This window comes from Leopardus geoffroyi, chromosome C2 (genome assembly GCF_018350155.1).
Source record: "Leopardus geoffroyi isolate Oge1 chromosome C2, O.geoffroyi_Oge1_pat1.0, whole genome shotgun sequence".
Lineage (NCBI taxonomy): Eukaryota > Metazoa > Chordata > Mammalia > Carnivora > Felidae > Leopardus > Leopardus geoffroyi.
The window spans coordinates 106,437,384-106,455,174 of NC_059333.1; the positions used below are offsets into that span (position 1 = coordinate 106,437,384).

At 39.4% G+C, this 17,791-nt stretch overlaps 1 protein-coding gene across 1 annotated transcript in view; it reads left to right on the forward strand.

Moving 5' to 3' along the window:
* Positions 1–17,102, forward strand: part of RARRES1 (retinoic acid receptor responder 1) — a 57,108-nt gene extending 40,006 nt beyond the window's left edge. Inside the window, exons 5-6 of the mRNA XM_045503139.1 lie at positions 15,664–15,726; positions 16,289–17,102. Coding sequence (XP_045359095.1) covers positions 15,664–15,726; positions 16,289–16,438 — 213 coding nt within the window. The 3' untranslated portion in view covers positions 16,439–17,102. The remainder of the gene's footprint in view (positions 1–15,663; positions 15,727–16,288) is intronic.
* Positions 17,103–17,791: the final 689 nt, after the last annotated feature.

Here is a 17,791-nt window from a genome sequence, read left to right on the forward strand (position 1 = left end):
GTTGCCTTTTCTCCACATCCTCACCGACATTTTGATACTAGCCATTCTGACAGGTGTGAGGTGGTATCTCATTGTGGTTTTGATTTGAATTTCCCTGTTGATCGGTGATGTAGAGTATCTTTTCATGTGTCCATTGGCCATCTGTAGGTCTATTTGTGAAATGTCTATTCATGTCCTCTACCCAGTTTTAAAAAATGTTTGGGGGAGGGGGGTGCTATCAGCACAGAGCCCAACATGGGGCTTGAAGTCACAAACTGTGAGATCATGACCTGAGCTGAAATGAAAAGTCCAGCACTTAACAGACTGAGCCACCCAGATGCCCTTCTTCTGCCCATTTTTTCATTGGAATGTTGGAGGTGTTTGTTTTGTTTTGTATTTTGTGCGGTTTTTTGGTGTTGAGTTGAATGAGCCCCTTATTGGATAAATCATGTAGAAATATTCTCCCATTCAGTAGGTTGCCTTTTTGTTTTGTTAATTGTTATGTTTTCTTTTAGGAGTTTTATGGTTTCGGGTCTCACATTTTTGGGTCTTTAATCCATTTTGAGTATATTTTTGTTTATGGTGTAGAAAAGCTCAAGTTTCATTCTTTTGCATGTAGCTATCTCATTTTCCCAGCTTCATTTTTTTGAAAAGACTGTCTTTTTCCCATTGTATATTCTTGCTTTCTTTGTTGTAGATTAACTGACCATATAAGTGTGGGTTTATTTCTGGGCATTTTATCATGTTCCATTGATCTATATGTCTATATTTGTGCTAATACCATACAGTTCTGAATATTGTGGCTGTGTAGCATATCTTGAAATCTGGAATTGAGATATTTAAATCTTTGTTCTTTTTCAAGATTGCTTTGGCTATTTGGGGTCCTTTGTGGTTTCAAATAAAATTTAAGGTTATTCTAGTTCTGTGAAAAATACTGTTGGTATTTTGATAGGGTTGCACTGAATTTGTAGATTGCTTTGGGTATTAGGGACATTTTAATGATACTCATGCTTCCAATTCATGAAGATATATATCTTTCCATTTGTTACATCTTCAATTTCTTTCATCAATGTCTTGTAGATTTCAGAGTATATCTGAAATCTTGTTTAAATCAATTCCTTATTTAAATCAATTCCTATGTACTTTATTCTTTTGGTGCAATCATCAGTGGAATTATTTTCTTAATTTTGCTTTCTACTAATTCCTTATTAGTGTAGACAAATGCAACAGATTTCTGTATATTCATTTTGTATCCTACAAATTTACTTAAGTTGTTTCTAAGTTCTAATAGTTTTTTGGTGGAGTCTGTAAGGTCTTTTTATATAGAGTATCAGGTTATCTTAAAATATCAAAAGTTTTCCTTCTTCCTTACCAAGCTGGATGCTTTCTATTTCTTTTTCTTGCCTGATTGCTGCAGCTAGGACTTCATGTGACTTTATGCTGAATAAAAGTGGTGAGACTGCACATCCTTCTCTTCTTCCTGATCTATTATGATGTTAGCTGTGGGTTTTTCACATGTGACCTTTATTATGTTGAGATATGTTCTCTCTAAGCCTACTTTGTTGAGGTTTTTTTATCATGACCAGATGTTGAATTTGCCAGATATCTTCTCTGCATTTGTTGGAGTGATAATATATGGTTTTTATCCTTCCTCTTGTTAACGTGTTAACATTGATTTAAAAATACTGAACCACCCTTGCATCTCTGGAATAAATCCCACTTGATTGTGATGAATGATCCTTTTTTTAAAAAAATCATTGTTTAATTTACATCCAAGTTCATTAGCATATGGTGCAACAATGATTTCAGGAGTAGATTCCTTAATGCCCCTTACCCATTTAGCCAATCCCCCTCCCACCACCCCTCTAGTAACCTTCTGTTCTCCATATTTAAGAGTCTCTAATGTTTTGTCCCTCTCCCTGTTTTTATATTATTTTTGCTTCCCTTCCCTTATGTTCATCTGTTTTGTCTCTTACAGTCCTCATATGAGTGAAGTCATATGATATTTGTCTTTCTCTGACTAATTTTGCTTACCATAATAACCTCCCGTTCCATCCATGTAGTTGCAAATGGAAAGATTTCATTCTTTTTGATTGCTGAGTAATATTCCATTGTATATATACACCACATTTTCTTTATCTGTTCATCTATCAATCGACATTTGGGCTCTTTCCGTACTTTGATAGAGCTGCTATAAATATGTGCCCCATTCAAAACAGCACACCAGTATCCTTTAGATAAATACCTAGTAGTATGATTGTTGGGTCATAGAGTAGTTCTATATTTATTTTTTTGAGAACCTCCATACTGCTTTCCAGAGTGGCTGCACCAATTTGCATTCCCACCAGCAGCACAAAAGAGATCCTCTCTCTCTGCATCCTCACCAACATCTGTTGTTTCCTGAGTTAATGTTGCCATTCTGACTGGTGTGAGGTGGTATCTCATTGTCATTTTGATTTGTATTTCCCTGATGATGATTAATGTTGAGGATTTTTTTCATGTGTCTGTTGGCCATCTGGATGTCTTCTTTGGAGAATTGTCTGCTCACATCTTTTGCACTTTTCTTCACTGGATAATTTGTTTTTTTGGGTGTTGAGTTTGTCAAGTTCTTTATAGATTTTGGATACTAACCCTTTATCTGATATGTCGTTTGCAAATATCTTCTCCCATTCTGTCAGTTGCTATCTTTTAGTTTTGCTGATTGTTTCCCTCGCTGGGCAGAAGCTTTTTATTTTGATGAGATCTCAATAGTTAATTTTTACTTTTGTTTCCTTTGCCTCCGGAGACATGTTGATTAAGAAGTTGCTGTGGCTGAGGTCAAAGGTTTTTGCCTGATTTCTCCTAGAGGATTTTCATGGCTTCCTGTCTTACATTTAGGTCTTTCATCCATTTTGAGTTTATTTTTGTGTATGGTGTTAAGAAAGTGGTCCAGTTTTCCCAGCATCACTTGCTGAAGAGACTGTCTTTATTCTATTGGATATTGTTTATTGCTTTGTCAAAGATTAGTTAGCCATATGTTTGTGGGTCCATTTCTGGGTTCTCTATTCTGTTCCATTGATCAGAGTGTCTGTTTTTGTGCCAGTATCTTATGTCTTCATGATTACAGCTTTGTAATATGTCTTGAAGTCTGGGAATGTGATGCCTCCAGGTTTGGTTTTCTTTTTCAAGATTGCTTTGGCTATTTGTGGTCTTTTCTGGTTCCATACAAATTTTAGGATTGGGGTACCTGGGTGGCTCAGTCGGTTAAGTGTCCGACTTTGGCTCAGGTCATGATCTCACAGTTCATGAGTTCAAGCCCTGCATTGGGCTCTGTGCTGACAGCTTAGAACCTGGAGCCTGCTTCGAATTCTGTGTCTCCCTCTTTCTCTCTCTGCTCCTACCCCACTCATGCTCTGTCTCTCTTTCTCCTTCAAAAATAAATAAAAACATTAATTTTTTAAATTTAGGATTGTTTGTTCTAGCTCTGAAGAATGCTGGTGTTATTTTGATAGGGATTGCATTGAATATGTAGATTACTTCGGGTAGTATCTACATTTTAACAGTGTTTGTTCTTCCAATCCAGGAACATGGAATATTTTTCCTTTTTTTTTTTGTGTTTTCTTCAGTTTCTTTCATAAGCTTTCTATAGTTTTCAGTATACAGATTTTTCACCTCTCCGGGTAGATTTATTCCTAGGTATTTTATGGTTTTTGGTGCAGTTGTAAATGGAATCGATTCCTTGATTTCTCTTTCTGTTGCTTCATTATTAGTGCATAGAAATGCAACAGATTTCTGTGCATTGATTTTATATCTTGCAACTTTACTGAATTCATGGATCAGTTCTAACAGTTTTTGGAGGAATCTTTTGGATTTTCCATGTAGAGTATCATGTCATTTGCAAAGAGTGAAAGTTTGACCTCCTTCAGGCTGATTTGGATGCCTTTTATTCCTTTGTGTTGTCTGATTGCTGAGGCTAGGACTTGCAACACTATGTTGAATAACAGTTGTAAGAGTGGACACCCCTGTTTTGCTCCTGACCTTAGGGGGAAAGCTCTCAGTTTTTCCCCACTGAAGATGATATTAGCAGTGGGTCTTTCATATATGGCTTGAATGATCTCGAGGTATGACCCTTCTATCCCTACTTTCTTGAGGGTTTTTATCAAGAAAAGATGCTGTATTTTGTCAAATGCTTTCTCTGCACCTATTGAGAGGATCATGTGGTTCTTGTCCTTTTTTTATTGATGTGATGTATCACATTGATTGTTTTGAGGAAATTGAACCATCCCTGCATCCCAGGTATAAATCCCACTTGGTCATGGTAAACAATTCTTTTAATGTATTGTTGGATTGGTTGACTAGTATCTTGTTGAGGATTTTTTGCATCCATGTTGATCAGGGAAATTGGTCTATAGTTCTCCTTTCTAGTGAGGTCTTTGGTTTCGGAATCAAGGTAATGCTGGCTTCATAGAAAGAGTTTGGAAGTTTTCCTTCCATGTCTGTATTTTGGAACAGCTTCAAGAGAATAGGTATTAACTCTTCTTTCTTTATTTATTTATTTAATTTTTTTTTCAACGTTTTTATTTATTTTTGGGACAGAGAGAGACAGAGCATGAACGGGGAGGGGCAGAGAGGGAGACACAGAATCGGAAACAGGCTCCAGGCTCTGAGCCATCAGCCCAGAGCCTGACGCGGGGCTCGAACCCACGGACCGCGAGATCGTGACCTGGCTGAAGTCGGACGCTTAACCGACTGCGCCACCCAGGCACCCCTATTAACTCTTCTTTAAATGTTTGATAGAATTATGCTGTAAAGCCATCCAGCCCTAGACTCATTTTTTGGGAGATTTTTGATTACTAATTCAATTTCTTTACTGGTTATGTGTCTGTTCAAATTTTCTGTTTCTTCCTATTTCAGTTTTGGTAGTATATATGTTTCTAGGAATTTGTCCATTTCTTCCAGATTGCCCATTTTATTGGCCTGTAATTGCTCACAATATTCTTTTTTTTTTTTTTTTTAATTTTTTTTTTTTTCAACGTTTATTTATTTTTGGGACAGAGAGAGACAGAGCATGAACGGGGGAGGGGCAGAGAGAGAGGGAGACACAGAATCGGAAACAGGCTCCAGGCTCTGAGCCATCAGCCCAGAGCCTGACGCGGGGCTCGAACTCACGGACCGCGAGATCGTGACCTGGCTGAAGTCGGACGCTCAACCGACTGCGCCACCCAGGCGCCCCGCTCACAATATTCTTATTATTGTTTGTATTTCTGCGGTGTTGGTTGTGATCTCTACTCTTTCATTCTTTATTTTATTTGCTTGGATCCTTTTCTTTTTCTTTTTGATCAAACTGGCTAGGGGTTTACCAATTTTGTTAATTCTTTCAAAGAACCAGCTCCTAGTTTCACTGATGTGTTCTACTGTTTTTTGTTTTTTTTTTTGGTTTCGATAGCAGTGATTTCTGCTCTAATCTTTATTATTTCCTGTCTTCTGCTGGTTTGGGGTTTTATTTGCTATTCTTTTTCCAGCTCTTTGAGGTGTAAGGTTCAGTTGTGTATCTGAGACCTTCCTTCTTTAGGAAGGCCTGGATTGCTATATACTTCTCTTATGACTGCCTTTGCTGCGTGCCAGAGGTTTTGGGCTGTGGTGTTATCATTTTCATTGGCTTCCATGTACTTTTTAATTTCCTCTTTAATTTCTCGGTTAGCCCATTCATTCTTTAGTAGGATGTTCTTTAGTCTCGAAGTATTTATCTTTCCAAATTTTTTCTTATGGTTGATTTCAAGTTTCATAGCGTTGTGGTCTGAAAATATGCATCGTATATATAATCTTGATCTTTTTGTACTTGTTGAGGGCTGATTTGTGTCCCAGTATGTGATCTGTTCTGGAGAACGTTCCATGTGCACTGGAGAAAAATGTGTATTCCGATGCTTTAGGATGAAATGTTTGGAATGTATCTGTTAAGTCCATCTGGTCCAGTATGTCATTCAAATCCATTGTTTCCTTGCTGATTTTCTGTTTAGATGATCTGTCCATTGCTGTAAGTGGGGTGTTGAAGTCCCTTACTATTATGGTATTATTATCAATGAGTTTCTTTATGTTTGTGATTAATTGATTTATATATTTGGGTGCCTCCATGTTTGGAGCATACATATTTACAACTGTTAGGTCTTCTTGGTGGATAGACCCCTTAATTATGATATAATGACATTCTTTATCCCTTGTTAGTGTCTTTATATTAAAATCTGGATCATCTGATATTAAGGATGGCTACTCCAGCTTTCTTTTGGCGACCATTAGCATGATAGATGGTTCTCCATCCCCTTACTTTCAATCTGAAGGTATCATCAGGTCTAAAGTAGGTCTCTTGTAAACAGCATATAGGTAGGTCTTGTTTTCTCATCCATTCTGTTACCCTATGTCTTTTGATTGGAGCATTTAGTCCATTGATGTTTAGAGTAAGTACTGAAAGATATGAATTTATTGCCATTATGTTGCTTGTAGAGTTGGAGTTTATGGTGTATCATCTGGTCCTTTCCAGTCTTTGTTGCTTTTGGTCTTTTTTTTTTTTCCCCCATCTTTTCTCCTCTCAGAGAGTCCCCCTTAAAATTTCTTGCAGTGCTGGTTTAGTGGTCACAAACTCCTTTAATTTTTGTTTGTCTGGGAAGCTCTTTATCTCTCCTTCTGTTTTGACTGACAGCCTTGCTGGATAAGAATGCTTGGCAGCATATTTTTCCAATTCAGCGTATTGAATATATCCTGCCACTCCTTTCTGGCCTGCCAAGTTTCTGTGGATAAGTCTGCTGCGGACCTGATCTGTCTTCCCTTGTAGGTTAAGGACTGTTTTTCCCTTGCTGCTTTCATGATTCTTTCCTTGCCTGAGTATTTTGTGAATTTGACTATGATATGCCTTGTTGATGGTTGATTTTTGTTAAATCTAATGGGATTCCTCTGTGCTTTCTGGATTTTGATGTCTGTGTCTCCCCAGGTTAGGAACATTTTCTGCTATGATTTGCTCACATAAATATTTTCTACCCCTTTTTCTCTCTCTTCATCTTCTGGGACCCCTATGATTCTGATGTTATTCCTTTTTAATGAGTCACTGAGTTCTCTAATTTTTATTTCATGCTTTTTTGCCTTAGTCTCCTTCTTTCTTTCTGCTTCATTATTCTCCATAAGTTTGTCCTCTATATTGCTGATACACTGCTCTGCCTCATCCATCCTTGCCGCTGTGGCATCCGTTAGAGATTGCGGCTCAGTTATAGCATTTTTTATTTCATCCTGACTAGCTTTTATGTCTTTTATCTCCACAAAAAGGGATTCTAATCTATTTTCAACCCCAGCTAGTATTCTTTTTATCATGAGTCTAAATTCTGGTTCAGACATCTTGCTTGTATCTGTGTTAAGTCCCTGGGTGTCATTTCTTCCTGTTCTTTCTTATGGATGAATTCCTTTGTTTCATCATTTTGGAGGAAGAAAAGGAATTAATAAAGTAAAAAAAATTAAAAATTAAAAACAACAGAAAGAAATCAAATGAAGGATGCTAGATCCTAGGTGTGTTTTGGTCTAGTTGTTGAAAGAAGCTTGATGGATTAGAGATAAAGGGAAAGATGAGAAAAGAAAAAAGGAAAACATTTGAAAAATTTTAAAAATGACTACAATAAAATATAATAAAATGAAATGATGAAAGCAAAGTAGAATTTAAAAATTTACAAAAGTAAAACATAGTAGAAAAAAATTAAAAATCTTTTTAATAAAAATGGAAAAAATATATATTTTTTTCTTTCTGTATTCAAGAATAAGAAAAAATGTTGAATAAAAGGACCAGCAAACAATGAAATACAATTGAAATTACAGGTTTCCCATAGAAGTCAAGCTATGAAGCACTTTATAGCCCATAAACTAAGCAGGCAGAGAGACTTGTGTTTGTCAAGAGTGCTGTTGGCCAAGTTGGATGGGGTTTAGTGTAATGACTCCATTATCCACTAGATGGCACTGATCAGCTTACTGGGGTGGATTGCTGTGGCGGTGTAGGCGTGTATGCGCATGTGCGGGAGGAGTGAAAATGGCATCACCCAGCTACCCAGCCTCTAGTATTGGAACTCTGTGCTCTCCACGACTGGCAATCGGGCATCCCTCCTTTGTCTCCAGCTTCCGTCCACTCCCCACTTCTATACTGTCTGTGACTAAGCAGTCAGCCTGCCACACAGCACCTCTCTCCTGAGTTTTATCTCAAATGGGCTGTTTCCCAAACCCTTACTTCCAAGGGACTGCAGCTTTGACCCGCTCAGACCTTTGGGGGACGGTCTCACTGAGCAATGGCCAGGTGCTGGCCCACCCCCAGGAACACTGACGAGACTGCACTGCTGCCAATGCTCAGAGACTGCGGCTGGGTGCCAGTCTGCCCCAGAAAAAGTTAGTGTGGTCTTGTAGCAGCAGCATTTCAGGGTTTATGGAAAATCACAACACATGTCTGGCACCAGGCTTTCCCCTTAACATCCTTCTTCTAGCACCAATGAATATGGTGGTTCTCTGGGGTCCGCTGGGACCTTTGCCTCTGGGGTAGCCACACAGCCTTTACCAAATGTCCTCCCAGCAGGGGAACTGCCTCTCCCCTGTGTGGCCCGAAGACCCCTTGAACCTCACTCTCTGGTGGGAAGGGCGAATCCCCAGGAGCAGAGCACCACCGGGTATCAAGCTGTGGAGTTTCAGACTCTGTGCTCCCCCTGTTTGTAGAGTCTTAATGGAATTTAGACCCTCTCCTTTCTCCTTTTTTTGTTCAGTCCCTGCAGCTGTTTCCACTTTTCCACTTTCTGTCCAGCTGCTTTTGGGTGTGTGTGGGCAGAGCTTTTCCCATACTCTCCCCATCTCTGTCCTCTCTCCACAAGCAAAAACAGCTCCCTGCCCTCCGTGGCTTCTCTCTCCCCTAGTTCACCTCTCCATGCTGTGTACCTGCCAAGTTCTGTGGTTTAGGTTGGGCAGATTGTTGTGTTAATCCTCAAATCAGTTTTCTAGGTGTGCAAGATGGTTAGTGTTGATCGGGCTGCATTTCAGGGACGACAGACATAAAAAAAAAAAAAACAAAACTTCCATGCTGTTCCTTCATCTTGGCCCCTCCTCCTGAATGATCCTTGTAATGTATTGTTGAATTCAGTTTGCTGATATTTTGTTATTTTTCTATCTATATTCATCAGGAATATCGACCTATAGTTTTCTTTTCTTGTAGTGTCTGGTTTTGGCATCAGGATAATTCTAGACTCAGATTAACTTGCTAGTTGTCCCTCCCCTTCTATTTTTTATAATAGTTTGAGGAGAATTCGTATTAATTCTTCTTCAAGTGTTTGGTACAATTCACCTATGAAGACTTCTGGTCCTGGACTTTTGCTTGTGGGGTGATTTTTTTTTTTTTTTTTTTAACTGATTCAATTTTGTTACTAGTTATCAGTCTGTTCTGACTTCTATTTCTTCCTGATTCAGTTTTGGAAGATTGTATTTTTCTAGGAATTTATGCATTTTTTTAGGTTGTTCAATTTGTTGGCATTTAATTTTTCTTAGTATTTTTTTTTATAAACTTTTGTATTTATGTGGTGTCACTTATTATTTCTTTCATTTCTAATTTATTTGAGTCTTCTCTACTTGTTAATGAGCTTGGCTAAAGGTTTATGAATTTTGTTTATCTTTCCAAAGAACCAGGTCTTGGCTTCATTGATCTTTTCTATTTTTTTTTCTTATTTCCGTCTAGTCTTTATTTCCTCCTAATGACTTTGAGCTTTGTTCTGTGTACACAGAATATTACATCCAAAAACATAATTTGGATGTACACAAATCGTTTTCTAGTATAGACCACATTTTAGGCCACAAAACAAATCTCAACAATTTAAATCCATCTGGTCTAATATGTTGATCAAAACCTGTTTCCTTATTGATTTTCTGTCTGGATGATACATTTAGTGACGTAAGTGGGGTGTGAAAGTTCCCTACTATTATTGTGTTTTCCCTTTATGTCTAATACTTGCTTCATATATTTACATGCTCCTATATTCGTTGCATAGATGTTTACTAATGTTATATGCTCTTGTGGAATTGATTATGTAATGTCCTTCTTTGTCTCTTGCTACAGTCTTCGTTTTAAAGTCTATTTTGTCTAAGTATTGCTACCCAGGTTTTTTTCGTTGCTTCCATTTGCATTTAATATTATTTTTCATCTCTTCACTTTCAGTCTGCTTGTGTGTTTAGGTCTGAAGTGAGTCTCTTGTACGTGGAGTATAGATGGGTCTTGCTTTTTTATCCACTTAGTCACTCTCTATCTTTTGACTGGAGCCTTTAGAGCATTTATATTTAAAGTAATTATTGATGGACATGTACTTATTGCTATTTTGTTTATTGTTTTCTGGTTGTTTTTGTAGTTCTCTGTGTTCCTGCTCTTGCTGTCTTTCCCTGTGGTTTAATGATTTTCTTTAGTATTATGCTTGAATTGCTTTCTCTTTCATTCTGTGTATGTATTACAAGTTTCTGATTTGTGGTTACCGTGGTATTAATGTATATTATATTATATAACACATACATATATATGTATAACACATACATATATATGTATAATATATATATTATACATACATTATATATAGCTGTATTAAGTTGGTGGTCACTTAAGTTTCTGTGATTTTTGTCTTATAGTTAGGATATATTCCTCTGTCTCCTCATTTTGTCTAAGTCTTTTGGGGCTTGAACGTAGTGGCCTTGTATAGAAGCAGTCCTGTGATATCCTGTAGCACAATCCCCCCAACCCATCTTCAGAATCACATGCTCCAGGGATGTCCTCCTGTGTGGGCTGTGTGCACACCTGTTTTTTGCCAAGATGTGATTGCTGTAGGCATGCCAGTGATCCGGGCTGGCCCTCAGCCCAGCTGGTGCAGGGACCTGTTTTGCCTATTGCGGACACACTGGGCAAGGTTTGCTCTTCATGCTGTTGAGAGTCCTGTCTATAGTGGCTGTGGGATCACTAGTGGGCAGGGCTGGCCCTCAGCATGGCTGTATGCAATTAGCCATTGCACAAACTGTAGGCACACAAAGTGCGAGGGGGCTTTCTCCCTGCACAGATGAGAGGCCCAGCCCCAGGAAGTGTGGGTATGCTGGTTTGTAGGGTTATCTCTGCCTCCCCTCCCCAGGGTAGGAATCACTTTGAGGGGGCACTGGTCCTTACCAGCATTGCCTGCTGGGTGGGTCTACAAAGGAACTCCAGGTTGGGCACATGGTCCTGGCAAAGTAGATGGAAAGTATCAGAACTGGCTCCCACAAGCATCTGACTGTCTAGGCTGAGGAGGACAAGAAAATGACACCCACCACTTTTGTTCCTGGAGAAATCTTCTGTAGATCCCTGTCCCTTTGGCCCATGTCCTAAAATTAGTCACTAAATCCCCTTCACATATATGCCAGGTGCTTTGCAAAGTGCTCCTTTTGTGCTATGTCTTGGCCTTATTATTTAGCATCTTGGCTCTTGAAGGGCAGAAACTTTATTTCCTGTGGCCCCTCCATCTTTCCCAGAGTTAAGCCCCACTTATTTCATAGGTAAATGTTATGGAGACTCTTTCCAGGGTGGATGCCCAGGGCCAGGGGTGCCTGGTATGGGGTCCGATCCTTTCACTCTTCTGTGCTTGTGATATCCCTGTCATTTGTGCTTAGTCATGTCAGGTCTGCTTCCCAACTGTGTCTCCACCTCTGCTCGTCTTTTTTTGTTGTTGTTTATTTTTAAACATTTTTTAATAAATGTTTATTTATTCATCTTTGAGAAAGACAGCACAAGCAGGGGAGGGGTCAAGAGAGAGGGAAACACAGAATCCGAAGCAGGCTCCAGGCTCTGCACTGACAGCAGCAAGCTCGACGTGGGGCTCGAAATCACGAACTGTGAGATCATGACCTGAGCCAAAATCAGATGCTTAACCGACTGAGCCTCCCAGGCGCCCCTCTGCTGGCCTTTTTGATGTGGCCTCCTCTCTACAACCAGCTGTGGAAGCTCTATTCTGCAGGCTTCAGGTTGTTTTCAGAGTGAGCTGTAACACATGTGGTTGTTGCTTGGGTGTGTCCATGACATTAGGGAGCTCAGGGCCCTCCCACTCTGGCATCTTCCCCGCTCCTTAGGCTCTTTTAATGTCAGTGCTTTCTTTTCATTTGCCATTGTACATAACACACTACCAAACTAACAACCACTGGGACACAGTATGGCCAGATACAGCAGCTCCATCTCTGTCTTGTAGCTGGCCTTTGATGTCTGTCATGTGTCCATTAATATCACTCACCCAAATTGGGACCGACGTAATTGTAGAGTTAAGGAAACAAAAATGCAGGGGGCGCCTGGGTGGCTCAGTCGGTTGGGCGTCCGTCTTCGGCTCAGGTCACGATCTCACAGTTTGTGAGTTCGAGCCCCACGTCAGGCTCTGTGCTGACAGTTTAGAGCCTGGAGCCTGCTTCAAATTCTGTGTCTCCCTCTCTCTCTGCTCCTCCCCCGCTCATGCTCTGTCTCTGTCTCTCCTTCAAAAATAAATTAAAAACATTAAAACAAATTTTTTTTTAAATGCAGAGGGAGAACCATCACTTAGGAAATTTAGCTTTTTTTTTTTTTTTTTTTTAACCCTGTGGGATTTTGGTTTTAGACAACTAATAATTGAGTAATGTTACTGGCTTGCTGTGCCACCCAAGGCAGATGACTTCATCTCTTAGGACCTATTAAGTGAGGATTAACAAATTTACTGAAGTCTTTGAAATTAACAAAAATCTAAATCACTGAATCACTTGGTAAATTTGATTTCAAATTTGATACACATTTAGGTATGTCATTTGCAAATATCTTTTCCAATTCCATCGGTTATCTTTTAGTTTTATTGATTGTTTCCTTTGCTGTGCAGAAGCCCTTTATCCTGATGAGGTCCCAATAGTTCATTTTTGCTTTTAATTCCCTTGCCTTTGGAGGTGTGTCGAGCAAGAAATTGCTGTGGCTGAGGTCAAAGAGGTTGTTCCCTGCTTTCTCCTCTAGAGTTTTGATGGTTTCCTGTTTCATAGGTCTTTCATCCATTTTGAGTTTGGTATGGTGTAAGAAGGTGGTCTAGTTTCATTCTTCTGCATGTTGCTGTCCAGTTCTCCCAGCACCATGTGCTGAAGACACTTTCTTTTTTCCATTGGATACTCTTTCCTGTTTTGTCAGTTTCCTTAAAGAAAAGTATGCACATATCCACATAGATTTTCGGATTTTGCTATTTGGTAGCCACTAAGGATTCTCATGATCTCTCAGCAAAAGAAGCAACGCAGCAACAAGCAAAACAAGAAACTGTTTAAAAAGTCACTGAGATCAGATCTATATACTGTTCTAGGAGACGAGCTACAGGAAGGTGGTGGGGCTGATAAAGCCAAGACAACACAGAGGCAGGAAGTGACTGCAGGTGCCCTGTGGCTTAGCAAAGTATAGAGATTATAGTTTTTCAAAAGCTTTTTAAAGGGTGGGAATTATTACCTTTACACTCAGGGTTAAAGTCTCCTTTTAATGCAACAGTGTAAGGAAGTGCAGGCTTACAAACTCACAGTTCCAAATGAACAAGGCCTGAAAGAAGAGGGGGTAACGACTAAAATACAGATACAAAGTAAGACCCATCTGACTGGCACAGTTACTACTTTGGAAATCAAGAGTGGGTGTTATTCCTAATGCCATAAGGACTGTGCCAAGGGCAAGGGAGGTATTTGGTGGCTAGGAAAACAAAACAAAACAGATGAGGACCTTCCCTACACGCTTAACCTTTAAGTATGAATTGAGAAAAGGAAAAGTGAGCATTGTTCTCTTATCTGTCCATACCAATCACTATCAGCACCCCAAAGTATTCTGCGCACTAGCAGTCAGCCCAAGGCCTTCCCCTACCTAGAGGCCCCCGCTAGCCAAGGGTGCATTATAGAAACCTTGTTATCTACCTTATTTATTCGACTAAGAAGTCTACTTTGGATAGCATATACTAATAATATAAGCCTACTGACTCAACTAAAACCACACTGGTTGTGGTGGAGATCACGAGTAAGGAAGAGGGAACAAACAAAACACTTCCAGTCGGCCTCTAGGAAGGTGAAAGTGCTGAATTACTGGAAAATGTGACAGGAAATCATCAATTTGGATTATAAGGCTTTGGCATTTGTGATAATTTGAATAGAAGCCAAGGAGATTATATCTGAATAACATTAAAAATAACTACTTCTCGGCAGAGCTTGCCTTGGTGGGGGCAGCCCAACCCGGGAATACTTGGCCAGGCTGGGATGTGCAGTGTCCCGTTCTCTGGGTTTTTTTGTTTTTTTTTTTTTTCAACGTTTTTATTTATTTTTGGGACAGAGAGAGACAGAGCATGAACGGGGGAGGGGCAGAGAGAGAGGGAGACACAGAATCGGAAACAGGCTCCAGGCTCTGAGCCATCAGCCCAGAGCCCGACGCGGGGCTCGAACTCATGGACCGTGAGATCGTGACCTGGCTGAAGTCGGACGCTCAACCGACTGCGCCACCCAGGCGCCCCCCGTTCTCTGGGTTTTTTAATAAGCCCTGCTTTTGGGCTTGAGGTAAGAGTGCTTCCTCCTGGAGGAGGCAGAATCTATAAAACCAAAACTGTAAAGGTTTAATAATGTTATTGAGGAAGGTCTTAATTAAATGGTACAGGGTTTAAAAGCATTATAATAATCCAAACTTTTGTATTAAAAAATATGTAACACTGTGTATTTAGCAATAAAGTTTATAAAATTAAGTTGCAAACTCATCGTTTCAGGATTTGCCTAAACTCTAGACACTGCTAGGATTTTCTTCAGGATTACTATTTTCCAAAACAGAATAAAAAGGTATTGGCTTGAGAAAATACTTCAAGTTTATAAGTAAAACCAATTTTTAAACTATACAAATACATAAATAGTCTGCCTGCCTACCTATAAATATCCAGCATACAGCTTTTAGAAGCAGTGCGTAAGGAATGTGGGTTGCTGGAGGGGAAGGGGGTGGGGTGGGATGAATGGGTGATGGGCATTCAGAAGGGGACCTGTTGGGATGAGCACTGGGTGTTTTATGTAAGTGATGAGTCACTCAACTCCACTCCTGAAACCATTATTACACTATATGTTAACTAACCTGAATTTAAATTAAAAGGAAAATTGTAAATCAGGGTTCAAATCCCCATTTTTCACTTACCAGCTGTAACCTCAAGTTACTTCCCCTGTAAAGCCAGGCCCGTAGTACATATTCTTACAAGACAGAGAATTACATGACGAATGTATAAAGTTTTTAGCACAGAACTTGGTCCATGGTGGCATTTTAGAATGCCACCTGCCCTGCCCCTTGTCCAGGTGTCTGGCATATTGATGTTAACATACAAATGCAGGTGCATCTACAGTATTTAGACTCCAAAGGCTGTCCAAAGATTCTCCCTACTCCCACAGGACTTAGCCATACATATTAGAACAAGTGATAGTAAGACAGTCAACTAGATTTGCATCTAACTTGGTGACAAAACAGTAAGGAACCCTGGCTTTCATATTTGCCTGCAGGCTACTACTAAAGGAGCTGAGGCTAGGATTGAAGAGGCAGCAGGAGATTCAAGGCACTCGTCCAAACAAGAATTTATAATGATAGAAGCCCTCCAAACTCTGAACTAATATAAATCTATCCCGTTTATTACACTAATTCTCTTTTTCTTTCTCTAGAAAACAAATGACGATGCAATTGATTTTGATTATACCGTTCTACTCCATGAATTCTCAACACAGGTAAAACATAGAATTGTATATAGGTTAGAAGGTAGAGGAGGGAAACAGTAAAGTATCGTACAAACTGAGAAGGCACTTGGAGACCAAAAAACACAGCAGGCAGCTGCACCCAGTTTACACGGAGTTTTAGTCAGGGTGACTTACTGACGGGAGGATCGGCAGGTGATGACTGAGGCGCTGCGCAGCTGTTCTCTGCAAAGTCTGGACTGTTAGTGCACAGATTTTATAGAGCAAGGGGATGTGCAGAGGTCACTGTGGTGAGGTCAGCGGTCTAATATTTTCACAGACCTCGTGGACCATCAGGGTTGGGGGCATGGGCACTAGGCAAGCTCTGCTAGTTACCAAAACATTAGGGGAGATCAAGACAAGCCTTCCTGCACTTGGGGCAGGGCCTATTACCTCCAAGGGACCTGGAACATGTTCCTGAGGGAGGTCAGTGCACAGACATGAGCAAGACGGAGGGTCAAAGACGGAGTCAGTATTGTCAGCACTCCTATGATACAGAAATGCTTTTGCCAGAAATTTTTGCAGATCATAGTACTTTAGAACTCTTATTTTCCAGGAAATCATTCCTTGTCGTATTCACTTGGTCTGGTACCCTGGCAAACCACTTAAAGTGAAGTACCACTGTCAAGAGCTACAGACACCAGAAGAAGCCTCTGGAACTGAAGAAGGTTCAGCTGTGGCACCAACAGAGCTCAATAATTTCTGAAAAGAAAAAAGGTCTGCTTATACCAAATTCTAAACAAAATGACTCTATTAAATAGTGTAAATCATTATTCTGGCAAAATAGGTAAGGTATAAAGTATTGTAATATTTTTTAGAAAGCCTGCAGTTATAATACTTAACAATTAAAAGATGCTGGGGTTTTTGTTTTTCGATTGGTTTGGTTTATTTTGTTAATTCTGGGAACACAGGCATACTGAACTCTGCTCAGCGCTAAACAGTTTACTCCACAAGTTTCTCAGGGTTTCAGCCCTAAAATGTAAAAGAACAATCAATTGGTATATACTGTAATTGGGTCAGTATTTAGCAAAACAAAAATTGATGGTCTTACCTTTAAAGCTGTATTTCTCATTACTTTGAACATAGCAAAGCCAACTATTTTCTGTTGCTAAATTCCTTCTACTTAGTATATAAAAAATATAGTTCAATGAAAGCAAATTGCAGGGAAAATAATACCAGTTTAGAACAAACTTTTTTTTTTATCATTTCAAGCAAGTATTCTTTTTTTGATATCTACTTTTCTATATAAAATGTGTTGTGTGTGTTTATAGAGATTTGTATCCATAAGCAAAATTTGTGCTAAACTGAATTAAATGAACTCTTAATATTGCTTAATTCAAATTTTATAAATAAAGTGTTTCATGGATAAAGCGGAGTGTCTGCAAATGTATTAAATAGTGATGTAACTGAAATTCTATCAAATATGTACAATTTTCATCTATAATGACAATTTGCACCCCAGTGTTGGCCTAAGTTAATTTATAAAAGTAAATATAATATGTACCGTAATCAAATTCAGTGGAGTACCTCCCCAAGGCAGGAAGAAGTGATCCAGGAAACGTAGCCATCATTTGCCTCTCAAAATTCCTATCCTTTGTAGGGGGAGAATTTAAATTTTCTTCTACCCATCAAGGTTCTTCCAGCTGGTCTAAGAATTAAAGGGGAAGATAAACAGGAGGAAAATAAAACAGTTTTACTACATGTGCAGAGAGGCTCAATAATGCACTTGAGACCTCAAGAAATGAAGGCAGTCAATTTTTATACTTTGAAGACAGAGTATAAATCTATAAGGACTTGACAGGACAAAGAAAACTTTGGGAGTTTCAATTGCTAAGGAATTCTTTTTTTTTTTTTTTTTTTTTTTTTTTTTTTACTGTTAGAGTGTGAGCAGGGGAGGGGCAGAGAGAGAGGGAGACACAGAATCTGAAGCAGGCTCCAGGCTCCAAGTGGTCAATACAAAGCCAGATGCAGGGCTTGAACTCACGAACCGTGAGATCATGACCTAAGCTGAAGTAGGACACTTAACTGAGTCACCCAGGCACCCCAATTAATAAGGAAT